Source organism: Notolepis coatsorum (assembly GCF_963971535.1).
Source record: "Notolepis coatsorum genome assembly, chromosome: 9".
NCBI lineage: Eukaryota > Metazoa > Chordata > Actinopteri > Aulopiformes > Paralepididae > Notolepis > Notolepis coatsorum.
The window spans coordinates 52,914,759-52,941,323 of record NC_140173.1 but is presented as its reverse complement, the minus strand read 5'-3'; the positions used below and the strand labels follow the sequence as shown (position 1 = coordinate 52,941,323).

Genomic DNA, 26,565 nt, shown 5'->3' with positions numbered 1-26,565 from the left:
GGTCCAAGTCTATACTGTTTTGTAAAGGTAGCTGATCAGATCAGTAATATATTTCAAGTTTAGGACATTTAAGAATTGTTACCCGTATGGTATCTGTGCATCCCTGAAATGAATGGTCATGATAAATCACCCCTGACATTAATGGTTCTCTTCTCCATCCTCAGTTCAATTGGTTACAAGATTTCACACAGAAGGCTCAGGAATCTCTTTCTCAAAGTCAGCAGAGCCAGGAGTCTCCGTCAAGCATGGAGCAGCCGGTAAGCCATGGGGACGTATTATAGGTGCACGGCAGGAAACTAACTTTTTAATTAATTAGCCACAGTGGTTGGTGTATAAATTGGCACTAGCCAATATAACATATTAACAGCTAAAATAGCTTGTAGTACTGAAAGCTGGACCAGCTGCTGCACAGCCAAGATGTACCTTGGCTGGTGTTTAACACAATGTCTGCCACGCAGTTTGACCATCTTATAGCGCTCACTGCCAGCGCTGTAAGCCTATGGAGTCGCTCACCTTCTTTGCAGGGCTATAACTTTTTAAATATTATAGCTATATCGACATTACTATGGCCCATTCAACATCGGGTATCTATCGTTCCGGATGTGGGAACGTTATATTTTTCCATTCATACATTGTCGTGTTAATACTGTCATGCATGACGAAAAGGAGGGGGGGGGGGCGGGGGGTCGTTTATGATTCCTTGATTGTCAGTAACGGCTTTCTTTAGTACGACATCATACGTTGATCAGATGGATTGCGATTGCAATGAAATAAATGCACAAATCGAGCTGGATTAACGTTAGATTCCTCTTACCTGTGGCCGATGAGTCTGGAGAAAAAATATTCCAATTATTTGATTTGCATCTGCTAGATCCGTTTTCCGTTTGTACGACGCAATAAACGCCGAAAGCATATTGATTCTTGCGTCTCGAAAGCGATCCAATGCACTAGAGTGTTTGTCTGGATCCACATAACAAGAGAGCTCTGCCCGAAAATGTTTCACCAATGCACAGAACGCACCATCCGGTTTAGAGTGAGTGCAACATCGCCCGAAATCCACCAGGCGGCGGTATTGAGCCGTTGCAATATCAGACAGAGTCCAGAGTCTCCTGTAGCCTTGCTGGATGAATTATGAATGGCAATAGCGAATAAAGGAAATAACGATCATAAAAACGAGTAAACTCGTTATTGGCGCAATTCGATTGGCGGGCAATAACGAGTAAACTCGTTCTTGGCGCAGATGCAGTTAAGGTCAATGCATGACCACACACTGCTGCAATCTTCCTGAATGGTGTTTCACCACACATCTGTTGAGATTGGGTCCGTGTGGTGAAATAAACAATATTTGGGAACATTATAGCAGCGTGTTGTTAGATCCTGATCAAACTGGCCAGTATCACGTCTTCGTCTGTTTGGCTCTCCATCCAATTCCTCTGCGTTGTGTCATTTTAATGGTCCTGACGTCTCCTATACTGGCTGATAAGATCCTTATCTCTCCCCGTTAGTACAATCCGCAAACCATAATAATTCTCCACCTCCGTAAGAATTCGCCACTTCGACAACGTGAAATACCTTACAAGGAAAAGCGTTGTTTATTGCTATAAACAGGAACCTCAGCTCAGATGTTAACAGATTGTATTGTCCTTGCAAAGTCTATTCTAATGACCTTTCGGTGTGTTCAGTCTATCTAATGATCTTTCAGTCCAGTCTATTGTCCCTCTGTCTCTCAATCCAACAGTGGTCAGGCCTGTTCGTTAGCCAAGACCATCCTCGTGGTAGCCGAAGCTAATGATGATGTGGCATTCTCCCCCCCCCCCCCCCCCCCCCCTTCGTGATGAGAGGAGAGAGAGTCTCTCCTGGTTTCTTCCCTCTTAGTCTCAGTCAGATTTTAGTCTGCCTTACACCCGGAAACACCGTTCAACTTATAGATCTTCGTCGTAGAAACGATAGCCCCGCCCCTCTTCTGGTTGTCAGGCGACGCGCTGTCATGACAACCGCGTTTAACCTTTACACACATTTCAAAACGTTTCATTCACTGTTGCATTAAAGAGGTCACCCCTCTCCCTCACTCTGTACCGCTCCGTTATCTTTGTTCTTACAAGGAATGTCAACATTCGGCTGGCTGCTAAACATTCTGCTGGCTACTGGACCACTGTTCTATCACCCTCTTCATGCACATTTCGATCTCACCGTTTTAGCTGTGGTCATCTCCCCCCAATCTATACATCACATACATTGAAAAAGCACCCCAAATCCTTCAGTGTGGAGGACTCTATTATTAATTCAGTGACCACACACCCCCTCACAGTACTTGATTGATTTGTTTATTGTCCTTTTGGAAATCCATCCTGTGCCATTATGACAATCGTGAGATAAATAACATACCGGTACAACAGTAACAATATCAAGTTATCAACAACAACCAGGACACACGCACAGTGCTATACTAGTAGGTCACTGATTCTTGAGAGTCGGGACAAAACACTTTTTAATATTATATTTTGAGAATGCACACTATATTGATTAGAGTTGTATATTCATGTAGAGAAAGGTCTGAGCTATTTAACCATGTAAAGGTCCCCCACCAGGAAGATTTTTGTTAAAGACTTAATTCCCTGCATGCTGGTGCAGGACATTTAAAATGTTTACCCTTTAAATGCCATTGTTTATGATGGCATCACAAATTATTGTTAAAAAAACACACAAACATTTAAATATTTTCAATATATCAAATGCAAAGTGGATTTTTCTGGGGGGGGGTTTATTACAGGCTAATAATAGTTATAATCATGTGTCAATGATTAGCAACAACACTGATTTTGATGGATTTTTTGTTTTTGTAATGTCAGACTTAACAACTCTTATCAGAAAAGTGAGAGTATTTCATTTTTAAAATAGACATTACAAATGTATCTTTAATTTTTTTATGATCAGGACTGAAGTTGAATAAAAGATTTATGGGGGGAAAAAAGTGACATGGGATGATGATGATGCATGGTAACGTTAGCTATGTTAGCTAGTAGCTAGCATGTTTATTTTTTTATCACTGACTAACCTGGCGGTCCCGTGGTGCAAGAAAACATTTGGTAAATGTTGCCACATTTAGCGGCATCTCCTGCAAGGGCCTTTCTTTTTATTTGTCTCCCCCTCTCTGCTCCACTCTTCCTCTTTTTTTCACTGTTGGAAGTGTTTAAACATTTAATTTCCATCTGACTGTTCTGTGAAATACAAGCAGTAAGCAGTGTCTGTTTCTCTCCCTCCCTCTCTGCTCCACCCTTCCCCTTTTTTCCACTGTTGAAACATTTCATTTCCAGTAATTTTCATCTGACTGTTTTGTGAAATACAAGCAGTAAGCAGTATGTATTTTTCTCTCTTTCCCTCTCTGCTCGACCCTTCCTCTTTTTTCACTGTCTATTTTATATAATGGTTATAATGCTTGACCTTTTTTTTTTTTCGCTGTCTCTCCCTGTCATTTTGCACAAGTGCCTTCTGCCATTCCATTCGCCATCTCCACTGTCAATCAGTTGTATGGCCTGGTCCTGCCTCCACCAATCACATGCGGCTCCCTTTGCCAAACATTTTTAAATTGCCATTCTCAGGATCTAATAGTCGTCCCATAAGTTTACTGCCAGTTTTGAGTAAACTGATGGAAAGAATAGTAAGTGAACAGATTAAAAGCTACTTTTCTTTTAACACATTGACCACTGATTTTCAACATGCATATCGTGAAGGACATTCAACAGCGACTGCTTTAACCCAAATGACGGATGATTGGCTGAAAGAGATAGATAAAAAGAAAATGGTTGGAGCTGTCTTGCTTGATTTTACTGCAGCATTCGACATCATAGATCACAAATTCTTACTTAAAAAACTTGAATGTTACGGTTTCTCCTCATCTGCACTATCTTGGATGCAAACTTATTTAGCAAACCGGAAACAAATAGTTTTTTTTAATGGGAGTTACTCAGAAGTTAAAACGGTAAGGTGTGGAGTACCCCAAGGAAGTTGCCTTGGGCCTTTGCTCTACACCATATTTACAAATGACATGCCTCTTGTCCTAAATAAGTCCTATATTTCTATGTATGCGGATGATTCAACGATTTACACATCAGCCTCAACAGCCAATGAATTAAATACGGTCCTAAAGGCAGAGTTGCAATCAGTGATGGAATGGATAAAGAATAACAAACTAGTTCTAAACATATCAAAGACAAGTAGCATCATTTTCGGTTCAAACCATACTCTAAGAACGAACCCAGTCTTGAAACTTTTGATAAGTGATGTGGTAATTAATCAAGTCCAGGAGACTAAACTCCTAGGGGTAACATTAGACAGTAAATTGTCATGGTCACACCATATAAACAATATAGTAGTGAAAATGGGAAGAGGGATTTCTGTTGTTAAAAGATGTGCTCATTTGTTACCACTAAATTCTATCAAACAGGTAATTCAAGCTCTGGTTTTGTCAAATCTTGACTATTGTCCTGCAGTATGGTCGAATGTAACAACGAATAAACTGAAAAAATTACAAATGGTACAAAACAAAGCAGCACGTATAGCGCTTCGCTGTGAGTACAGAACTAATGTTGCAGCGATGCACAGTTGTTTAACTTGGTTACTTGTCAAACATAAATTACTCTGCTCACTCCTTGTATTCACTAGGAATATTCTAGTTACAAAGATCCCCTCAATTTTATATAACAATTTATCAATAAGTCTTGACAGACACAACCATTCCACCAGACATGCTTCTGCACGAGGTTTTACACTTCCAAAAGTGAGGTCGAATGCAATGAAGCGAACTGTCATGTTCCGTGGTATGCAGGAATGGAACTCTCTTCCCAGACATGTTAAGCAGGAGAATAGTAAATGCCGTTTCAAAATCGTGGTAAAACAACATTTTCAACCAAAGAAATTGACATTCCCTAATCGATAGTGTGTACGTAAATGAAAATGTATGTGTCTGATAAAGAGATAGGTATATATGGATGAAAAGGCATGTGTCTGATTGGTAGTGAAAACTACACACTGCACCATATGTTAAATCAATCAATCAACGTAGACAAGTGAATTTATTTATTAACACGTGCTGGGAAAGTAAGACAATTATTCAATAAGCAGACCACAGCCTGCCCATGCTCTAAAAGTCAGTGTATTGTAATGCATGCTATTATATGCACACTTCTGTGCAGATAAAACTCTGAAATAACATTTAAATCCTTTACCATGTTCAAAAATAGTATAATAATAGCATTATGAGGTTATTGATGGATTTGTCAACTCCGTCAGCTTACACGTCAACTCCGTCAGACACAAAATCTGATGGAGTTGATGTCTGACAGAGTTGACAAAAGGGCACACATTTTGATATAAGTTTGTTTTCAAGTGGAGAGGTCTTTCAAGCTTTTTTGGGCTGGTCAATAATGTGACCCCTTGCTGAGGACAAGAGCTTCTAACCACAGATTATACATTTAAACAAATATCCCCCCAAAAAAATGTGCTAAAACATAAAATCAGTATACACAATACCTTTTAGATGTAACTTTGAGTGTCAATCATTATGAATTTCTTAATTTTTTATATAAATTAGACTTTTCTATGTAGGACATGTTTTGTCCCAACTCTCAAGAATCAGTGAGGTATGAATGCTCTCCGAGCCCGGTTAGTTGGGAGACGTGGCAGCCAGTACCGTCTGCCTGATGGCAATAGATGATGATGGCAATTAAGGATGCGTTACGTCATTAATAATTGTATGCTCCTTCCTCTTTTCCTGGATTTTTTTTTAAAGCCGTTTGTTTTTATTAGTCACTTATAATAATAGAGTACCGGGCAATAAAGCATACAGTTAAAATTCTCTCTACAAAGGAACCATTACAGTATGTCTCTATCCACTCTTAATTGTCTCAATTTATCCATGAAATATAAAAGCTATAGGGTTTTCTTATATATATATATAACATCTGTGTTTTAGTCCTATAACAATCTAGCATCTATTACAGTGGCTAGATATCATGTGTCTACAACTTCAACACCCTTCTCATTGATAGTAATTTGTTGTTGGTTGTGAGTCCAAGTCAAAAATGATTTCCTTAGTGTTCCTGGTGTTCAACCGAAGAAAACTAGCCCCATGTATGTGTTTTATCCATGTAGTACAGTATGATGTGTTTTATCCATGTAGTACAGTATGTTGTGTGTTTTATCCATGTAGTACATTAGTTGTGCGTTTTATCCATGTAATACAGTATGTTGTGTGTTTTATCCATGTAGTACAGTATGATGTGTTTTATCCATGTAGTACAGTATGTTGTGTGTTTCATCCATGTAGTACAGTATGTTGTGTGTTTCATCCATGTAGTACAGTATGTTGTGTTTTATCCATGTAGTACAGTATGTTGGATGTGTGTTTTATCCATGTAGTTCAAGTTCAAGTTTCTTTATTATTTGTCATACAGAAATACAGAATACCTTGCATGAAATGTTTCTTTCTGTAGTACAGTATGATGTGTGTTTTATCCATGTAGTACAGTATGTTGTGTTTTATCCATGTAGTACAGTATGATGTGTGTTTTATCCATGTAGTACAGCATGATGTGTGTTTTATCCATGTAGTACAGTATTATGTGTGTTTTATCCATGTAGTATGTATGTTATTAATTTCAAACCCTGCTGTATGCAGCCTGTTGTTTTGAGCTGTTGTGTCTCTTTTGTTCAGGAGCTGCTGGGAAAGCTGAAGGAGGGTGAGGAGAGCTCACTGCAGGCAGAGTGTGAACAGTACAGGACTGTCCTGGCGGAAACGGTGAGTGGTCCATACTTAAGACGGTAAACATAGTACTGATGTTTTTCATTTCCTCTTTTCATTTTGAACCTTTATTTAAACTCCAAAAGGTAACTGAGGTTTCCCTCATGTACAGTCACGTCGAGTGTACATACATAAATGAGGGGGGGCGGGGGGGGAACGGCTTATAAAATCCTAACAATAAGACAAGACGAGGCTAGGATAATAAATCAATTAAAACACATACAACTTGATAGACAAAGGTTGGAGATCAAGGTTTTAAACTCTGCAACAGAGTGTAGAATATCAAGCTTTAAGAACTCTTTGGAGTTCATTCCATGAGCTAGAGGGGCATCATAGCCAAATGCAGATTTACCCTGTTCAGAGAAAACTCAGTGACCTTAAGGACCAGCCAGTCACTAGAACGGGGTTCCAGAGGTTCCAACATTTCATTTATTCTCTAGTGAGCACTTTCATTCTGTTTTAGACAACATCTTTTGCAGCTGGCAGCGCTCTGGGGAAGAACAACATGGCTGATGTTGTTGCTGAGCGACTATTGAAAACCCATCACAGAGCGGCACTCTTTTGCTAAAAAGTTTAACCGCTTTTCAAATTCTAGGCCTCCGAGCACTAAATCACAGAGCTGCCAGCCGTTTCCATTGAAACCCTGTTTGAAATGAACAACAAAGAGAAGCCAGCGCTGAAAGGACGGCGTCGGTGGACATGTGTCCTCAGGGATCCAGTCAGGCCGACACCAGGCTAAGATACACACTGTCGTAGAATGTCCCCAGTACCAAGCGCCACGTGTAATATGCCATAAATAAAGTCAAGTGATTTAATATGTGGATTGTGCATCAGAGTTTAGCACTACTGCCACTGGAGTGTTTATCCAGATTAGGCCTTTGGACACATCAGCTTCCTTTGGATACATATATATCAGCTGTCTTTGGATACATATACAGCAGCTTCCTTTGGATACATATATATCAGCTTTCTTTGGATACATGTATATCAGCTTTCTTTTGGCTGATCTCTGACAATGACGAGAAGGCCTACCGGGAGGAGGTTGATGTACTGGCACGCTGGTGTCAGGACAACAGCCTTCTCCTGAACATTGGTAAAACCAAGGAGCTGATCGTGGATTTTAGGAGAACACAGCAGGACACACACACACCACTGTGGATAAACGGGGCCTACCGTGGACAGGGTCAGCAGTTTTAAGTACCTGGGGGTCCATCTCAGAGGACCTGACATGGACAACACACATAGACTCAGTCGTAAAAAAGGCGAAGCAGCGCCTCTACCACCTGAGACAGTTAAGGAAGTTCAGAGTATCGGGGAAGATACTCCAGTCCTTCTACTCCGGAGCTGTAGAGAGCATCTTGACTGGAAACATCACTACCTGGTATGGAAACAGCAAGGCACAGGACAAGAAGGCCCTACAGAGAGTGGTGCACTCAGCTGAGCGTACTACAGGTATTGCACTACCACCCCTGCAGGTCTTATATAACAAGAGGTGCAAATCCAGAGCCTGCAGAATAATGAAAGACCCTCACCACCCCAACAACAGCCTGTTCAAGCTGCTGCGGTCAGGCAAACGCCTGCGCACACCAGCAACTAGGACGGAGAGACTTCGGCTCAGCTTCTTCCCCCAGGCCATCAGAGTCTTGAACACTGAACTCTCCACACACAAGCACACATGAGCACACACACAACACACATACTGTAAACGCTCACACACTAACAGACACTTTAGCACGAACACACACACGCTGCACATGCACACACACACACTCGACTTTACACAATGAAAAGGTCACTTTAAAAAAAGAACGGGAGTGGTTCTTGTATAGTAAATAGATGGATATAGCAAGATAGCATAAGGATATATAGTATAACTGTATATTGTATAGTATTGTACATGAGACCCAGTGCCTCATCCGTAGCTATCACTGTATTGCACTATCGCAGGACCTTAGCATGTCTTTACCATGCTTTTTGTAAACTTTATGTACATTATACCTGCAGTGTTTCCCCTATATGCATTCAGCAGGACCGCCGCTGCTATGAACTAGACTATTAAAAAAAGATTATAAAAAAAAATATATATATATATACCGGTGTATATTATAATAATAATAATAATACTTTTTTTAATCATTTCATTTGGGCTGTGGGGGGTGCTTAATGTAAAAGACTGACCTGAGGAAAAGGCTGCAGGGAGAAAGCACTGCAGTCTAGTCGATTTTGTGTTCATCATAGATCTAGCCTCTCAAAGTGCACCAGATTGATGCATTTAACTTTAAAATGTAATGCCCCCGGACACCCCTAGAGGCACATTTTTTCAGGGGAAACACTGACCTGTTATGTCTCATTCTATGTCTTTTTATTACTTGTATTATTGCACAATCGCTGCGCGCATGACCACCCGCATTTCACTGTATGCTTGTATGCCGTGACAAATAAAACTCTTGACTTGACTTGATACTGTACATATACATCAGCTTCCTTTGGATACATATATATCAGCTTTCTTTGGATACATATTAGGCTTGTCCCCTACTAAGGATTTGTATAGTTTACTTTGATTGTCCAAAATGTGCTTTTTTTTTTGTATTATTCCATTTGGGCTGTGGGGGGTGCTTAACACATTGGGTGCCACGCCCCTTCCGGGAAGTGCATAGGCCTTGCCCCCCATTAACCCCATGTAAGCGCTCACCTTGTTTGTAGAGCTAAACCTATATTTTATATTATAGCTATGGATCTAATAACGCCGTCGATTGTCAGTGGGTTTCTTCCGGTCAACGTGCAAAAAACAGATACTTTTTTCATCTATAGATTTCCGTTTTATACCGTGGTGAATATGAGTATAGTTTGAGTGATTCTGAGTAATCCCAGAAAAAGACGCGAAAACTGTTTGTGTAATTCAATACACCATTCCTCTCTTGGATCAACAATCAATCTGAAATCATCGCTAGATTATCGCTATTATCTTACATCATGCACACATGAAAGGGGGGTTGGAGCGGGGCGCACCTCCGTGCTGTGATGTGACCAACGGGACACAGCACACACACATAACACACAGACACGCTTCGATCGTGGGCAAAAGAATATCGGCTCAATGCAAGATTGGTAATATAGAATCCTTACCTGGTCTCTGATGTACTGCAAAAAGAATAATCCAATTATCTGATCGCCATTCCAGATATCCACAGCGATCCTGTCTCCGACGTTATCCGGCATGTCACATGAACGGGTGGGCCTGGGTCAGTTGTCCAAGCCATCCCTACAAGCGCTTGTTTTGCCCGAGTGTTTAGAACCCGCCCCCACACCGCAGCTCGGTAGAGAAAAGAAACCGCATCGTTTCAAATGGAGTGCAATAGTGGCCGCAAGGCGTCAGGCGGCGGTATTGACCGTCTGCGATCTCAGACACATTCAGTACAGCATGCACAAGGTGCCTCGTGGATTATGAATGGCAATAGCGAATAAAAGAAATAACGAAACAGAAATGTAGATCTACGTGAACGGCACTCAACCGCTGGGCCACAGAAACGTAGATCTACGTTTTCGGCAACCAAAGGGTTAATGTCTGAAGGAGTCAACGGAAGGCATCTTGTCCTCTGCAAAAGCATGCAATTGGTCCACTGATGGATACATCTTGATATTTGTCTAGTGTGTTCATTAGACAGGTGAAATCCTCTTTCTGTGCCCGTTTTCTTAGGCAGGTATGCTCGCCATTAGCGTTAGCCACACTTCTAGGCCTCTTTGCTTTTGGAAAGAATTATCAAAAAAATTATAATATTATAATTATATATTTTTTGTGCATTCGACTAAGGCTCCTTTCGATCGATTAGTCGACTATTCGACTAATCGAGGTCAGCCCTAATACATACACATCGGCTTCCTTTGGGTACATCCGCTTTCTGAGTCTTTCTGAGCACCAAACCAACACAGATTTACATGGAGTACTTAATAAATGCTATTTTATAGCCTACCAGCCAAATGATGGGAATGTCCAGTCTTATCAATTTGAAGTAGGGATGTCCGATATTATCAGCCTACCGTTATTATCTGCCGATATTGGCATTAAAATGTACTATCGGAAATTATCGGTATCTGTTTTAAATATTTTTTATTTACCCAGGCAAGCAAGTAAAAACGAATTCTTATTTTATGTATTGTCAAAAGTATGCATAATGTTGTGTTAATTCCATGACAAGAGATATGTGATGCTAATTACCTGAAATGATTCCGTTTCTTTGGGGAGAAACCCAGCATATATCGGTTTCGGTTGGTATCGGAAATTAAGAGTTGGACAATATCGGTACTGTATATCGGTAAAAAAAAAAAAGCCAATATCGAACATCCCTAATTTGGAGTGTCTGGTTTTCAGGAAGGAATGCTGCAGGACCTGCAGAAGAGCGTGGAGGAGGAGGAGCTGGTCTGGAAATCCAAGATGACTGACTCAGAAGAGCAGCTGCGGGGGGTGAGTCCTCTCACTGATCCAGTATGCCGAATTTGAAAAACCGTTTAGTTAATATACAGACCGTACTGAAATACCAGGATGTACTGATTTAAGTAGATCTAACTGGATGCCAATTAAGCAATAATACACTTGAACCAGTGGAATATCGGGAATATTGCCACGGCTGTGATGCGCCCACAGCCACGAGAGTGAAGCTCGAGTGGCGTAGGCATCAGAGTGGCAATATTCCTGATATTCCACTGGTTCAGGTGTATTATTGCTTTTATACAGCAAGTTGCACCGTCGGGAAAAATATAGGATGAATACAGACAATTCTAGGGGCTTTTATATTGATTTCAGTTAACTTTGCATAGAAAAATAGTTCCTAAAGATGTATCGTTGCTATGGAATTTCAAACAGAGTAGGCTATCAACCAGCTTGGCAACGCAGACAAATGACGTATTAGTCTAATTTAACGTATCAACATGACCTACTCTGCGGACAACGTTATGTGTGATTTAACGTACCCGTTAACTAGGCATGTGTAATCAAAGGTCCAGTGCGACCAGCTCGTCTTGGATTGGCATGTCTAATAATGCTGTTTTTCTGAATACCGGTAGATGTAGGCCCATCCTCTTTATATATCCAGTCGTTTATGGTTAATGGGTTATCAAACGTAACGTCCGTGGCGTAGGTAATGTTGAAAGTTTCCATTTGATGAATGGCAGTTGAAACTTTCTACAACATCCTAAAGCCAGCGCAGTGGTATATTCATGGTGATTTAACTGAGTGTATCATGAATATACTCACGGCTTAGAGCGCTCTCGACCAATCGCAATGCGTGGTCGCACCTACCTGTTGTACAATATTGAATAAAATGATCCATAATCTTGTGATGAGTGATGTTAAAATGAACCAATCACTGAAAGAAATCGACACTGACACCAGAATCGTATCAATACTTTGAATAGAAATTATGAAATTGTCTTGGAATATTTCTCACGCTGCAGGTCAGGCCACAGAGTTCTACCACAGTGTGTCCTGTTTGTGTCATTTAGTAGACTAACCTCAGACCTTGTCGCACACTAGGCTCTGGAGCAAGTGAGCATGTTGTTGGAGGCTGCCGAGATCTTGAAGACTGAAGACCAAAGCATAGAAAAGGTGGGGGTTGTCCTGTAGATTCACCACCACACTGTTAACCCTTTCACTGCCGCCACTACCGAAACGGTTAACCCTTTCACTGTGACAATTCACTGATGGTTAACCCTTTCACTGCCACACGACGGAAGGTTAACCCTTTACTATCACGCAACCGACTGTCGCCGTAAAGTAAAGGGTTAACCTTCTGTCGTGCGGCAGGGGGGGGGGGGGCTGTACATTGGGGGGGTGGGGGTGGGGGGGGGGGGGTTGGGTAGGGGGTGGGTGTGCGACACTGTACATTGGAATACTGACAAAGCCATACTTGATTAACCCAATACTGGTAAAATAGAGTCCTTACCTCACATCGGATGTTCTGCAAAAAGATTACCGTAATCCAATTCCTGATCGCCATTCCAAATATTGATCGCGTTTATTGATCCAACGTTATAGCACCAAGAGCCTCGCCAGTGAATGTTGTAACACGATACTGCTTGCCAGAGAAGGGAAAACCCCGGACCGGACTTTTTTTCTGATGCACATGCCCACCCAATCCAATCCAATGATGTGCATTACCATCCGGGAGACGATAGGCGGCGGTATTTGCCCTTTTCGAGCTCGGACCCATTTCCAATGATAACGTCAGGCTGGATGGATGAAAAATTTATAAAAAGCAAAAACGAGAAAAAGACGAGAACTCGTCATTGGCACTCACAGGGAAATGTGTAGGAATCCAAGTAAACGGTGCGTTGGAAGTGGGTTTTCACAGTAGATTCTAGGGACTCGCTGAGCTAAAGGTACATGCATGCGATACCAAGAGCCATGTCAAAACATGTCCTGATATTTAATCCTTTCACTACCACACTACAGAAGGTTAACCCTTTACTACCACACTACAGAAGGTTAACCCTTTACTACCACACCGTCTGTAGTGTGATAGTAAAGGGTTAACCTTCTGTAGTGTGGTAGTGAAAGGGTTAAGGGATAGTTCTGATCATTGGAACCCTAGTCCTATTTCTCACTTGCCAATGGTGATGTTGTTCGGAAGAATCCTTTCTCAGGACAACAAAGTGGTTCCTGATAATTCCTCATATTAGCTCTGGCTAGTTGGCCTCAAGCCGAGGCAAAATAGACGTGACATCACTCCACAGTACACTCGGTACTGCACACATTGTTACAGGCATGAGCTTGACCCCCATTTCACATTGCATTGGTTTGTGGCTAACTATCCGGAGCTAGTATCAGGAACAGCATGGAGTGTGCTGAGAAAGGACTCCCTTTAAACCAAAGTGACGGGACTTTCTTAATTTTGACCATGCATAAGTAGCCTATGCTGAATCTCTCTCATGGAAAAGCTTTTTTTATATTATGTCAATTAATTTGATCCAATAATGTGAAACTTAATGTTTCAAGTGTTGTACTCTTCGGCAAAAGTAATGGATCGGTAATTGGCCGATGCCTAAAAGGTCCTGGACTCTGAACTGGTATGATCTGGTATGGACGGTGAAAAGGTGGTTTTGGTTCCTCCATAGTGAATAATGTGCATCTTCCTCTAGTTGAAGGAGCAGATGCTGCTTCTGGAGGCCCAGCTTGAGAAGCAGTCGGAGTCTGCCTGCTCAGACACCCAGGGATTCTCCGAGGAGATGACACAGGTATTGGCGTGTCTTTTAGTTGGGATTTCTTTTAAATGACGTCTGAAACTGCTCTGTATCAGTTCTATACTAATATTTATATAACGTCAATTACGTTCTAGCCGGTGTCTGCCTCCTCATGGCTTGTAGGTTTATTGTTTTTTAGTCTCACGTTAATTTAAGACTTTATAGGTATTGTTAGTGATTTTTAAAAGGGGAATTATGCCCCCCCCCCCCCCCCCCCCCCATACGTCTTATTGCTATGATCGAAGACGGTCCAAAAATATGAGTGAATATGAACACTCTCAAATCCCCAAATTTGCTACATTTGTGATGTCATTGTGTATAAAGTCTGGAGCTGATTAATTGGGAGAGATGGTAAAAATTGGCCCCGACTACAAAAAAAATATATTTGTTACTACCTCCTCTGTAATTTACCTTTCATCTGGATTATTATTATTTTTTTTTATGTAATCTATCCTTGTTCATGTAAACATAGATTTTGAACATGGATAGTAGTAATTCTCTACTACTGGTTGTTTAGTATTTGAAACCTAATGTGAAGATTGTACTAATGAAAATGTGTCTGTCTGAAAATATATTGTACTGTACTATTGTTTGAAACTAAATCTAAAAGTTCTGTTCTTGGAGCAGTTTGAAAACTTTACAGCGATGGCCAACCCTGATCCCAGGTCTGCTATGTATTGTGTGTTCCTAGCTGAACGAGCTGCTGGCACAGACTCAGAACCAGCTGGAGACGTCCCAGAAGGAGGCCCAGGCACACAAGGAGCAGCTGGCGCAGGTTAGTGTGCTCACCCTTACATTTCTCTGAATTACATTTCAGAGAAAAAAAACATACTTTTTACTCCTTACATTTAAAATGCAGACCTACAAAGTACAAATCTCGCAGGTCCAACAATTTTAATTAGTTATTTGTTTCTCTGGCCGAACTAACGTTAACGTTATTAATCCTGCGGCCGCACTTTATTTAAAAACAGCCAATCAAATCCCCATCAATGGAAAATGAACCCGCCCACATTGGCTGTCGAATCTACGTTCCATTACTTGTAAATCACGTTGGGAGGACAATTGCCCTCTTTACTGTCTGGATATGATGAAACACTCATATTGATTCACAATGATACATTTTGTTTTAATTTCTGATCCAGACTATGCAGACTCCTCTACTAGCTTATATAGACTGTGGTACTGCCTGTGATAATAATAATAATAATTGATTCAATTTGTACCGCGCTCTACATTCGTGAGAATCTCAGAGTGCTACAGTATCTCAGGCGTGCTGGGCCAATTATTTAAAAACCCATGCTGATTGGTCCTTGTGCAAGACTAGAACACTGGGATCTTTGATTAAACACCTGCTATTAGAAGAATAGACATTATTACTATTTATTATTATTACATTATCTAACGTTAAAACGAACCTAAACTAACGTTACAACTAACCTAAAGTTAGTTTAGGTTCGTGTTAACGTTAGATAATGTACAAAATAAACATTTCCGGTGCTTAGGCGTCGCTCTTTTATTTTGAAACCCCCCGACCGGAAGTATAGTAGATGCTTCGTTATCTGCTTTAGTGTCCGGTTCTGTGTTTGTTGGTTTTTGTTAGCTAGCAGCATATCAACACCAGCCATGGGAATACTGTTTTCTAAATTGTGGAGGCTTTTAATCGTCAAGGTAAGCGGATTTGAAGGCATGGTATCTATAAACTTCAATCGGTTTGGATCCTTTGAATGAAATGAAAATGTAAACGAACACTGGCGTCACGTTAGAAAGTAGCACTGCGTTGCGTGAAATCACTGCGCCCAGAGAGGAGTGGTTCGGAAAAAAGAATTCAGACTATATTTGCTTAGAAGACGTTTTATTTCTCCACGTTGTAAATACACAGGTCACAACATTTTTACAGGAACATTTTGGAGTTTTATTTGGAGTGTATTTCATGACTGTAGGGGACTGTAGGGAACTTCAGGGTAAAGGACTGCCCCATTTCCAGTGATGAAGCTAAGCTACGCTAACAGTGCGGGCGTTCCCTAAGCCTAATGCATGCAGATAGACAAAAAAGGTATGCATCTTCTTGTCTAACTCCAAGGAAGATGTTAAATAAGCAAATTTCCCAAAATGTTGAAGTACATTTACAAGTAGAAACTTTTTTACTTTTACTCAAGTGTGTTTTTAGCCAGATACTCTGATTTTTACTTGAGTACCGGTAAATTTTTTAGACAGGTACTTTTTACACTCCGGATTACAGCACTACGTTATCGATACACATTTATAAAACGAGGCATATTTAGCCAAAATATGTTGCCAGAACAAAAAAAACAAAAAAGAATTATAAAAAATATTTACTTGCCATGCGCTGTCACCTAGCCACGACCCCACTTTGGGTCGCGACCCGTAGTTTGAGAACCACTGCACTAGGGCTTGGCTAATCTCGGAAGGACTTTCTTTCAATATCTGTATACGTCATAATATCTGGTCACGTATGGATAACCGCAAGTTATCCATTTGATGTTCATCATATTGGACTATATGACAACGGGAAATGTGATAAAGTATCAAAGTGAAACTGGAACTTTGTTAACATTGATTGTTTTTCAGAAATTATTTTTTAAATATACACTTTGACTGCTGTTTATTTATTATTTTTTAAATATATTTCTGAAGTGCTTTTATTGCCGGGACCGATGGAAATTTGGGACAGAGAGAGAGATGGGGAGGACCTGCAACACATGTCCCTGGGCCGCATTCGAACCAGGACGTTGCGATTACAATTGCAAGCGCATTTATGTGGTGCGCCACTTGGGCGCCCTAATTTCAGAAATAATTTTGTGTGAAACCTGATATAATGTCAAAGTCCACAATGACAGATGGTAAATATGGGGATATGTCCTAGTATCCAGTCATCAAGGGTTTTCAAGAAGCAGGCTCACAGTTAGCCAGTGAAGAGGAATTGCAGGTAGCCTTATTCAATACAGTATTTCCTGACCGTTTCTCTGTGGTATTATTATTATATTATTATTATTTAGTTAGCCAGACAACTAGTGCTCCTTAACCCTTTCACTACCACACTACAGAAAGTTAACCTTTTCAACACCACACTACTGACAGTTAACCGTCTGTAGTGTGGTAGTGAAAGGGTTAACCTTCTGTAGTGTGGTAGTGAAAGGGTTAACCATTTGTCGTGTGGCAGTGAAGGGGTTAAGATTCTGTATTGTCGCAGTGAAAGGGTTAAACTCCCCTGTGAGTGGATGGATGGATGGATGATGCAGTGATGATGCAGTATGTTGTGTATCAACCAATGACGAGCCAGCTTGGTGTTTTCAGGTCCGAGATCAGCTGAGCGAGGTGAAGCAGCCTGCTCAACCAGAGCAGAACGGTGCAGCCGAGCCTCATCCCAGTCAGGTCAGGGTGCAGAGGTCACAGTGCACCCTTCACTTCCTGTGTCAGAGAGTACTGGACAGTACTGGACCCAATCTGCCACCGGCCACAAACTGAAACACCTCGTCGATTAACACCAGGTCTAGGCTGAGCCGGGTGGGGGCTGTAAAACCCATGCAACCCCACAGTGTGACTCTGCAGTAATAAGTATGCACTTGCAGTATGATTGTCACGGTACCACGATTTGACACTACAATACTATACCAGATGAAGTATCATGATGCCACAGTGGACAAAAAGGAAAAACAACATGGATTAGCATTTTAATCAGAAGGCTACTGTAACAACTTTGTCTCATCATCGTACTCTTTTCAAAATGTAGATATTCCAATGCATCGGTTTCATAACGACGCGTCCAACACAAGCTCACTGCATCAACCATGAATTGTCACATGTAGGCTTAGAATTATTTTCGTACCATGATGCTTCATAATTACCGGTATCACATGTACAGCGAGGCCTCGGTTATGCGATGCTTGTGCTGTCCTGATGCCCCTCCCTCCAGTGGGCAGGTACTGGGTATCAGAACGTCACTCGGCCAGTATTTCCAGTCTGTCCAGTGCTTTCCCAGCAGCCGCTAGCGCTTAACAAACCTTTTTCGCTTTGTGTTGATTCCAGTGTACTACAGTATCCGCTGCCTACACTAACCAACACTATTTCTCATCTTTCTTAGCATGCTCACTCCTGCGATTAACCCCCCACCCCTCAGATATTTAATTTGAAAGGTGCTGTAAGTACCATTTTTTGTTTGTTGAAATAAGTGGTCTACGTGTTAAAATAATAGCTCTACACTCCGACAGACATGTTTGGTCAGTAACATGGGTCTCTCAGTCCCTCTGCTCTGCAGTAAACAGAATACACATTTTCTGGTATACCGTTCCCACTTTATCCAATCAGGAGAGAGAACTCCACACTGCAAAAATGGTCTGACAAAAATAAGAAATAAAAACTAGTTTTAAGCAAATGTGTGTTTGAAACAAGTAAAATGATCTACCAGTGCTGTAAGCTAATTTGACTTGGCAAGATTTCTTGAAATAAGTAAAAATATATACGGTTCTCTCTCCTGATTGGATAAAGTGTGAAGGGATACCAGGAAATGTATTTTCTGTTCACTGCAGAGCGGAGGGACTGGGAGACCCATGTTACTGATCAAACACTATCAGTGATTGTTGTTTGAATGTAGGGCTATTTAACGTTTATTTTAACAAAATAATTCCACTTACAGCATCTTTTTAATTTGAATTATTCTTAGCAGTAATTTGTGTTTTTAATTTTAACCTATTTTTGTCTGCTGTGATCTAACATGAGCACTTGCATGTCAAACAGCTTTGGTGTGTGTGACGTGTGGGGAGGTTTGACGTATGAGCGCTTGTCGTCGGTGTGTTTCCCCCGGAGTCTTTCAGCTTTTACATCCCAGCCGCCGCATGGAAATGACCTCCGTGGCTGGAGAGCAAAGAATGTGGAGTGACGTCACGCGGGCGGAGAGTTGGGCTTTGTGTCCACCGGGGACGTTTCTTTCAAGGCGGACCGCTTTGAAAAGCAAAAATATACATGCTCAGAGCGTTTTCCTGAGTCTCACGACTGCCGCGGCTCCGCCACTTGCTCGATGTTGATTGGTCGGTCGAAAAAAAGTTACCTTGATGAGCGCCGCTCCTCTCCAAAAGTTGAACTAATTTCAACTTTAGGCGCTGGGAGCGCTCCGCCCAAAAACGCTGGCCGCCGAGAGCGCTAAAACGCGAGGCGCGGCGCTGGGAAAAGGAGCGCGCCTGTCGCGTCTGTAGCATATAGAAATTAATGACAGAAAGGAGCTGACAACTCATAAAACGTCCCCGGTCGACACAGGCCCTTAGGCGGTTGCCACGGCGCTCTGAGATGACTGTCGACTCTGTCGTGTTGACGGGCGAATGTTTTGGTTAAAAGAAAGTTTGGAAGGTCTTGTTGTGTGACGAGACAGACAATAACCGACCATCATCCCTTCTCTTTCTTCATCCCTTCTTTTTCTTCATCCCTTCTCTTTCTTCATCCCTTCTTTCTTCATCCCTTCTCTTTCTTCATCCCTTCTTTCTTCATCCCTTCTCTTTCTTCATCTCTTCTCTTTCTTCATCCCTTCTCTTTCTTCATCCCTTCTCTTTCTTCGTCCCTTCTCTTTCTTCATCTCTTCTCTTTCTTCATCCCTTCTCTTTCTTCCCTTCTCTTTCTTTATCTTAACCCCTTCTCTTTCTTCATCTTAACCCCTTCTCTTTCTTCATCTCTTCTCTTTCTTCATCCCTTCTTTTTTCACCCCTTATCTTTCTTCATCCCTTCTTTATTTATCTTCACCCCTTCTCTTTCTTCCCTTCTATTTCTTTATCTTCATCCCTTCTCTTTCTTCATCCCTTCTCTTTCTTCAACTCTTTATCTTCACCCCTTCTTTTTCTTCCCTTCTCTTTCTTCATGCCTTCTTTATCTTCACCCCTTTATCTTCACCCCTTGTCTTTCTTCATCCCTTCTTTATTTTCACCCCTTGTCTTTCTTCATCCCTTCTTTATCTTCACCCCTTCTCTTGATTTTTCAATACAAAATGATTTCAAGCGTTCCTTCCAAGATGATGACCGGCATCCGTAACTCCCCGCCCGCTTCACGTATAATGTGGATTCAAATGATTAAAGCCAATTTCCTCAAACTCAATAAAATATTTCCCCCAGTGTTTAGAACTGGGTCCTGGCTGTTTGTTGCTCTTTTGTTTTTGTTTGTTTGATGTGTGGGTTGGAGTTGAGTGGGGAGAGGAGAGAGGGGTTGCTATTTGGCCACACCTCTGGTTCTGTCAAGAGGGGTTTGGAGAAATTCCCAGTATAATAAGTCACTAAACTCTCAACCCAACAGAGCAAAACAATTTTTTTTAACAAAATGCTATACAAAGCGGGGCTATCTGGCATAGAGGTCGCTGTTTGACAGCATTACAGATTCTACCTCCAATGTACACTTATACTCACAGTTTATATGTGTGTGTGTGTGTGTGTGTGTGTGTGTGTAGGTCCAGCGTGACCGGAGTCTTGGTAAGGAGAAGCTGCGGGATTCTGATGCTTTGAGGCTGCAGCTGGCGGAGGAGTTTGAGCAGGTAAAAAAGCAGTGGACTACTTGGCCCGTTAGGTGAATAATGTAACGTGTGAAATATGCCCTTCCTCGCCACGTTCAGTCACATGATGGACCAGCGTTAGACCAGTGACTAGAGGTGTTGCACAGTAAGAGCATTTTGCATGCAGCACACATTACAGATAATGGATCATATCTGAGCTGCTACTATGCATGTTTACATCCTGGTGTTAAATATCCCTGTATACATGATTGCATTGAATATTTAAAACCAACGGAACATACAGTACACAGAACGCACACACCATTGAGGATCCTCCTGCTTAATATCGGTGTAGCCGCAATATCTTATTTGTGTTTCTCACAATCGAGATTCACGCTTATTTGGTTTATTGTCAAGTGAATTATGATCTTTTTACATGCAACAACCTCAAGAGCAGAATACCCGAGTGAGTGAATATGAACGGGACAGTGGATGATTGACACGCTGTCCAACCTGCAGGCCCAGAGGACTGTGCTGGAGCTGCAGGCGGAGCTGGGGCTCCTGCAGGCTGCTGGAGACGCCCCGCAGGCCGACACGGAGGACGTCACGCAGCTGAAGGTGCTGCAACAGGCCTTTTTTACCATCTGGCTTTCTGGGTTACCCTATTTCTCTGTTGAGCGTTTCTTTATTACAGGGTTCGCACAAGGTCCTTGAAGTGCTTAAAGTGCTTGATTTTTGACAAAAAAAAGTCCAGGCCTGGAATTCCTTGAACAGCCAATTTCTTTTAACAGTGCTTAAAAAGTCCTTGAAATTCAAATCAACCATTCACATTGAAAGTTGTTAAATTTTTTTTTAGAAAATCTTCTGAATCAAGAAATTAAAGTTTTTTTTATTTAAAGTGCAACTAATTGTCGGAAATTGGTTTTAAGCCATAAATATTGGATCAGATTATTTTCTATAAAAAACTGCATTTAAAAGTAAATTGTATCCTTTTAAATGCCCTTTTTAAAATGAAAAATTGTGCTTAGGAAAGTACTTGAAAGTCCTTGAATTTCATTTTGCAATGTCTGTAGGAACCCTGTTATTAACATTGAGAAATGTACGTCTGGTAACACTTTGTGTGTGTGTGTGTGTGAGACTGATATGGGTTTTTCAATGCCGATACTGATTTAGAAAGCAGGGTGGCCGATGGAAAGCCTAATGAATGATTGATTGATTTCTTTGAATTGGGTCTAGAATAAATGTACAAAAAGTGTCAAAGTATAGGTTAACCACCAACATTTGAATAATCCATACAATAATAATGCTGAGCAAAAGCAAGCTAGCTTAGCTGGTTGATGAAACCGCTAGGTTTGTACTGGCCAACATTTACAATTGTGTTTTCTCACTAAAAGACAGGAATCTGTAGAATTATACGTACAACAGAATACAGTAAACGGGATATTAAGAGGCCAGTTAAATACATTGCACTTTGGGCTTACCAGCCTTTCCACAGCAGCCACTGAACAGGCTGTCTGCCGATGGTGGGATTGACACAAGGGGGAGCACTAAAATTTTTGTTAATCGCCCATGTGGGTGCAGTTATCCACTAAGCACTCGCTTACCACCGCAGAGACAGCTTTACCTCCGGGCTTGGTCAGTCGTCCCTACTAACACAATTGGCAGTGTTAGCGGGTGGGAAGCCGGTGGGGGGGGGTGTCCTGGTCATTGTAAACTGCGACTCCTACTGGTCGGTCGGGGCGCCTGTTCAGCAGGAAGGGGATCTGGGGGAAATGGCGTGAACCTCCGCATGCGTTACGTTCCCCCAGTGAAACTCCTCGCTGTCGGGTGAAAAGAAGCGGCTGGCGACTCCACATGTATCGGAGGAGGCATGTGGTAGTTCTACACCTTCCCCAGGCTGACAGTGGAAGGGAATTGGCATAACGACTAAATTGGGATGGGTAAAAAATACAGAAAAATACCACTAGTATAAAAAAAAAACATATATACATATTACATTATATTTTTATTTGAAATCTTTATTTTGAACATGTAAATGAATACAAACAAAATAAATAACTAAACAAAAGCAAAACATAACTCAATTTACATGTTCGAAAAGGAGTAGGAAGAAGTATACACTTATTTAATCCTACCCCTTTTCCACTACTCAAATGAGTGTACTAATTTAAAACATTTAAAAAAATATATATATATGCAAAAAATTAAAATTAAAAACCATATGTAAAACACGAAAGAAATAAAATACAAATGTAAACACCCGTGAATATCAAGTCCCTTCCTCATCCCTGTACCTCGTGAACATAATTTCCTTATAAATCAGTTTGAATTGTCTCATGTTTGGACATTGCTTTAGCACCACATTCTTCATATATATATAAATGTATTGGAAATATAATGAACATTACAAAACCTTCAAATGGCTTCCTCGCCTCTTTTTGAGTGCAAACATTTTAGGAGTTAGAAAAAGCTAGCGTATTATAATATAGCGTGTCCCACCCGGTACAGGAGCGCCTGGGGAAGGAGAAGAAGCTGTCCCGAGACCTGGGCCAGGCAGCCACCAAGCTGCAGCAGCTTCTCCAAGCCACCCAGGAGCAGCTGACCCAAGAGAGGAACACGGTCCGGACACTACAGGAGCACCTGGAGGGCCAGGTGAGGGGGGTAGCAGGCCTGTGCACGTCTATATCCCGCTCCGTTTTGCAGTCCCTTTCCTAGGCATTGTTGACGGCTTGTTGGAACATGAAACGGGGCTTACAAATCCACCGATATATTGGCAAACAATCGTTCTCATTAGCATAATCATTATGGTCCAATCGCAACTGTTGCTTTCCTACAGCTGATATTTGACCACTGACCCGCTGTAGAATTGGGGTGGGTGTTGTAAACCGCCAACAGTCATGATACCATTTCATTATATGAAGATGTATGTTTCAAAGCTTAACCAGAATTCCTACAACTTATCAATATCATCATTGCCTGATATGAATAGGAACAAAACGTATATATCTGTTTCTGCCTCAAAAACCTGTGTTGGTTAATCACAATGACCAGTGTGTACAGTATTTCTGTGAGGTGCATGTAACCTACCTGGAGTCCCATGCAGAGCCCTCTCTGTGTACAGTCCCATGCAGAGCCCTCTCTGTGTACAGTCCCATGCAGAGCCCTCTCTGTGTACAGTCCCATGCAGAGCCCTCTCTGTGTACAGTCTCATGCAGAGCCCTCTGGGTGTACAGTCCCATGCAGAGCCCTCTCTGTGTACAGTCTCATGCAGAGCCCTCTGGGTGTACAGTCTCATGCAGAGCCCTCTGGGTGTACAGTCTCATGCAGAGCCCTCTGGGTGTACAGTCTCATGCAGAGCCCTCTCTGTGTACAGTCTCATGCAGAGCCCTCTGGGTGTACAGTCCCATGCAGAGCCCTCTCTGTGTACAGTCCCATGCAGAGCCCTCTGGGTGTACAGTCTCATGCAGAGCCCTCTGGGTGTACAGTCCCATGCAGAGCCCTCTCTGTGTACGGTCTCATGCAGAGCCCTCTGGGTGTACAGTCTCATGCAGAGCCCTCTGGGTGTACAGTCTCATGCAGAGCCCTCTGGGTGTACAGTCTCATGCAGAGCCCTCTCTGTGTACAGTCTCATGCAGAGCCCTCTGGGTGTACAGTCCCATGCAGAGCCCTCTCTGTGTACAGTCTCATGCAGAGCCCTCTCTGTGTACAGTCTCATGCAGAGCCCTCTGGGTGTACAGTCTCATGCAGAGCCCTCTGGGTGTACAGTCCCATGCAGAGCCCTCTCTGTGTACAGTCTCATGCAGAGCCCTCTGGGTGTACAGTCTCATGCAGAGCCCTCTGGGTGTACAGTCTCATGCAGAGCCCTCTGGGTGTACAGTCCCATGCAGAGCCCTCTCTGTGTACAGTCTCATGCAGAGCCCTCTGGGTGTACAGTCTCATGCAGAGCCCTCTGGGTGTACAGTCTCATGCAGAGCCCTCTGGGTGTACAGTCTCATGCAGAGCCCTCTGGGTGTACAGTCCCATGCAGAGCCCTCTCTGTGTACAGTCTCATGCAGAGCCCTCTGGGTGTACAGTCTCATGCAGAGCCCTCTGGGTGTACAGTCTCATGCAGAGCCCTCTGGGTGTACAGTCTCATGCAGAGCCCTCTGGGTGTACAGTAGTCCCATGCAGAGCCCTCTCTGTGTACAGTCTCATGCAGAGCCCTCTGGGTGTACAGTCTCATGCAGAGCCCTCTGGGTGTACAGTCTCATGCAGAGCCCTCTGGGTGTACAGTCTCATGCAGAGCCCTCTGGGTGTACAGTAGTCCCATGCAGAGCCCTCTTTGTGTACAGTCTCATGCAGAGCCCTCTGGGTGTACAGTCCCATGCAGAGCCACAAAGACGTGCAAAACGTAGAAGCAGAACCTGGCCTGTGTGTGGACTGGACGCATGCAGGGAGTTCTGGGTATTCACAGATCCAAGCTTTCCTCTGACAAACGAGCAACAGTTGTGATTGGAGGATCAGGAAAAGAGGGCAGGTTTGAGATACCGGTAGGTCCATCTGCTTGCTTGTTTTGAATTCTTCTGTGGTGTGTGTTTTTGTGTTTTCAAGGGAGACTATTTGGAACTGAAGGAAGGAACGTCTGTCTAAGACCATGAAGGACCAAGGACACACTGCACACAACTGCCAAATATGCCTTATAATTATGATTATCATAGGTATGCATTCCAAAACCTATATTTCTTACTCTTGTTAATTGCAAACCGTAGGAATTGAGTTTGATATTCTGAACATTTCATTCTAAGATGAGAGAAGAAATCATGCTGCAAACTTTATTGAACCCCACATTCCATCAACAATTCTGGCTATGTCAGAAGTTATTAATCCCCCTTGCTTTATATTCCAAATATTCCCCCCAATGTTCAGTGTTAAAAGGGAAACCGATTGTACGTCAAACGTACATCAACCTGTGCAATTACTTTTGTATGCGTCTTTTGTATGTGGTTGAATGATGGGAACATGGTACAGCGATGCAACAGATTTAAAAGCTTCCTGTAGCTGGCTGCCAGCAGAACTGTATGGATTTGAATGAATGAATAAATAAAGTACAGTCTAGCTACCAGTATGTGAGGTTTACGCGTGATCATTTACACACTTGGACACCTGGGACATGCCCACTACAACAACCACAGTCCTCTGTTATAGCCACAGATCCGCTCTCTCTCTTTTGAAGGACTAAATCTGAACAAGAAAATGATTAAACTATTCACAGTATTCAGCCTATTGCAATGTTCGATGACCCTGCCATGAGTGTTTATTAGATTCATGATTTTAGGGACATTTTAAAAAGGGGATGGGTGGAGATCTGGGAAATAGCCTATTATTCAGCCCATGGGGAAAATGCAACCCGGAAAAGGAAAGAATGACCGCTCATTCTCTCAGAGCAAAAGAGAAACCGCAAGAATCTTGCCTTGTGCTTTCTCCAGGGTATTCCTCTGACCAAAACCCACCTCTCGCGTGTATTTTCATAACAAAACGTAGTTTGGAGACCAGACAGACTCGTCGAGGATTCCTTCTGGTGAAAGATCTTGTAGTGTGTAAACCCCCATCGCTGATCAGTCATGTAGTCTGAAGCCACAAGAACTTCAAGATCCCCAATTGAGTTGTGTGAACAGCACAGTGCGCTGACACTTTAAAGTTGTGTAGGCTGCTTTAAACAAATGAAAAAAATAAATATATATATATATATATAGACGTAAGAGATGTAAACGCCTCTCAAACAATGATCTTTCCCCTCGCCTGTTTTCAAACGGCCCAATCATGGTGTGGGTAGGACCTCTGACTCTGGACTATAAAGCTTCAGTCTTTCTCGCTCTCTTCTGTTGGGCTAACTTGCTTGCAACACTGCCAAGGAGATCTCTTTAGGAATATTTCCTAAAGGTCAGAGTTAGCCTTAGAACTGAACTAATCCCTCTTTCCCTTCCTTCTACCATTTGGACCAAAATACCATATGGACTACCAATAATCATATGTCTATGATCATTTTGCTTTTATATGCTCATTT

At 42.2% G+C, this 26,565-nt stretch overlaps 1 protein-coding gene across 2 annotated transcripts in view; it reads left to right on the top strand.

Moving 5' to 3' along the window:
• rrbp1a (ribosome binding protein 1a) overlaps nucleotides 1-26,174 on the top strand; it is an 83,536-nt gene extending 57,362 nt beyond the window's left edge. For both annotated transcript variants that reach the window (XM_084321204.1, XM_084321203.1), the window contains exons 19-29: nucleotides 165-257; nucleotides 6,713-6,796; nucleotides 11,172-11,264; nucleotides 12,333-12,404; nucleotides 13,937-14,032; nucleotides 14,730-14,813; nucleotides 17,354-17,431; nucleotides 20,481-20,564; nucleotides 21,042-21,140; nucleotides 23,031-23,174; nucleotides 25,113-26,174. In XM_084321204.1, coding sequence (XP_084177330.1) covers nucleotides 165-257; nucleotides 6,713-6,796; nucleotides 11,172-11,264; nucleotides 12,333-12,404; nucleotides 13,937-14,032; nucleotides 14,730-14,813; nucleotides 17,354-17,431; nucleotides 20,481-20,564; nucleotides 21,042-21,140; nucleotides 23,031-23,174; nucleotides 25,113-25,151 — 966 coding nt within the window. In that variant the 3' untranslated portion in view covers nucleotides 25,152-26,174. The remainder of the gene's footprint in view (nucleotides 1-164; nucleotides 258-6,712; nucleotides 6,797-11,171; nucleotides 11,265-12,332; nucleotides 12,405-13,936; nucleotides 14,033-14,729; nucleotides 14,814-17,353; nucleotides 17,432-20,480; nucleotides 20,565-21,041; nucleotides 21,141-23,030; nucleotides 23,175-25,112) is intronic.
• The last annotated feature ends 391 nt before the right edge of the window (nucleotides 26,175-26,565 follow it).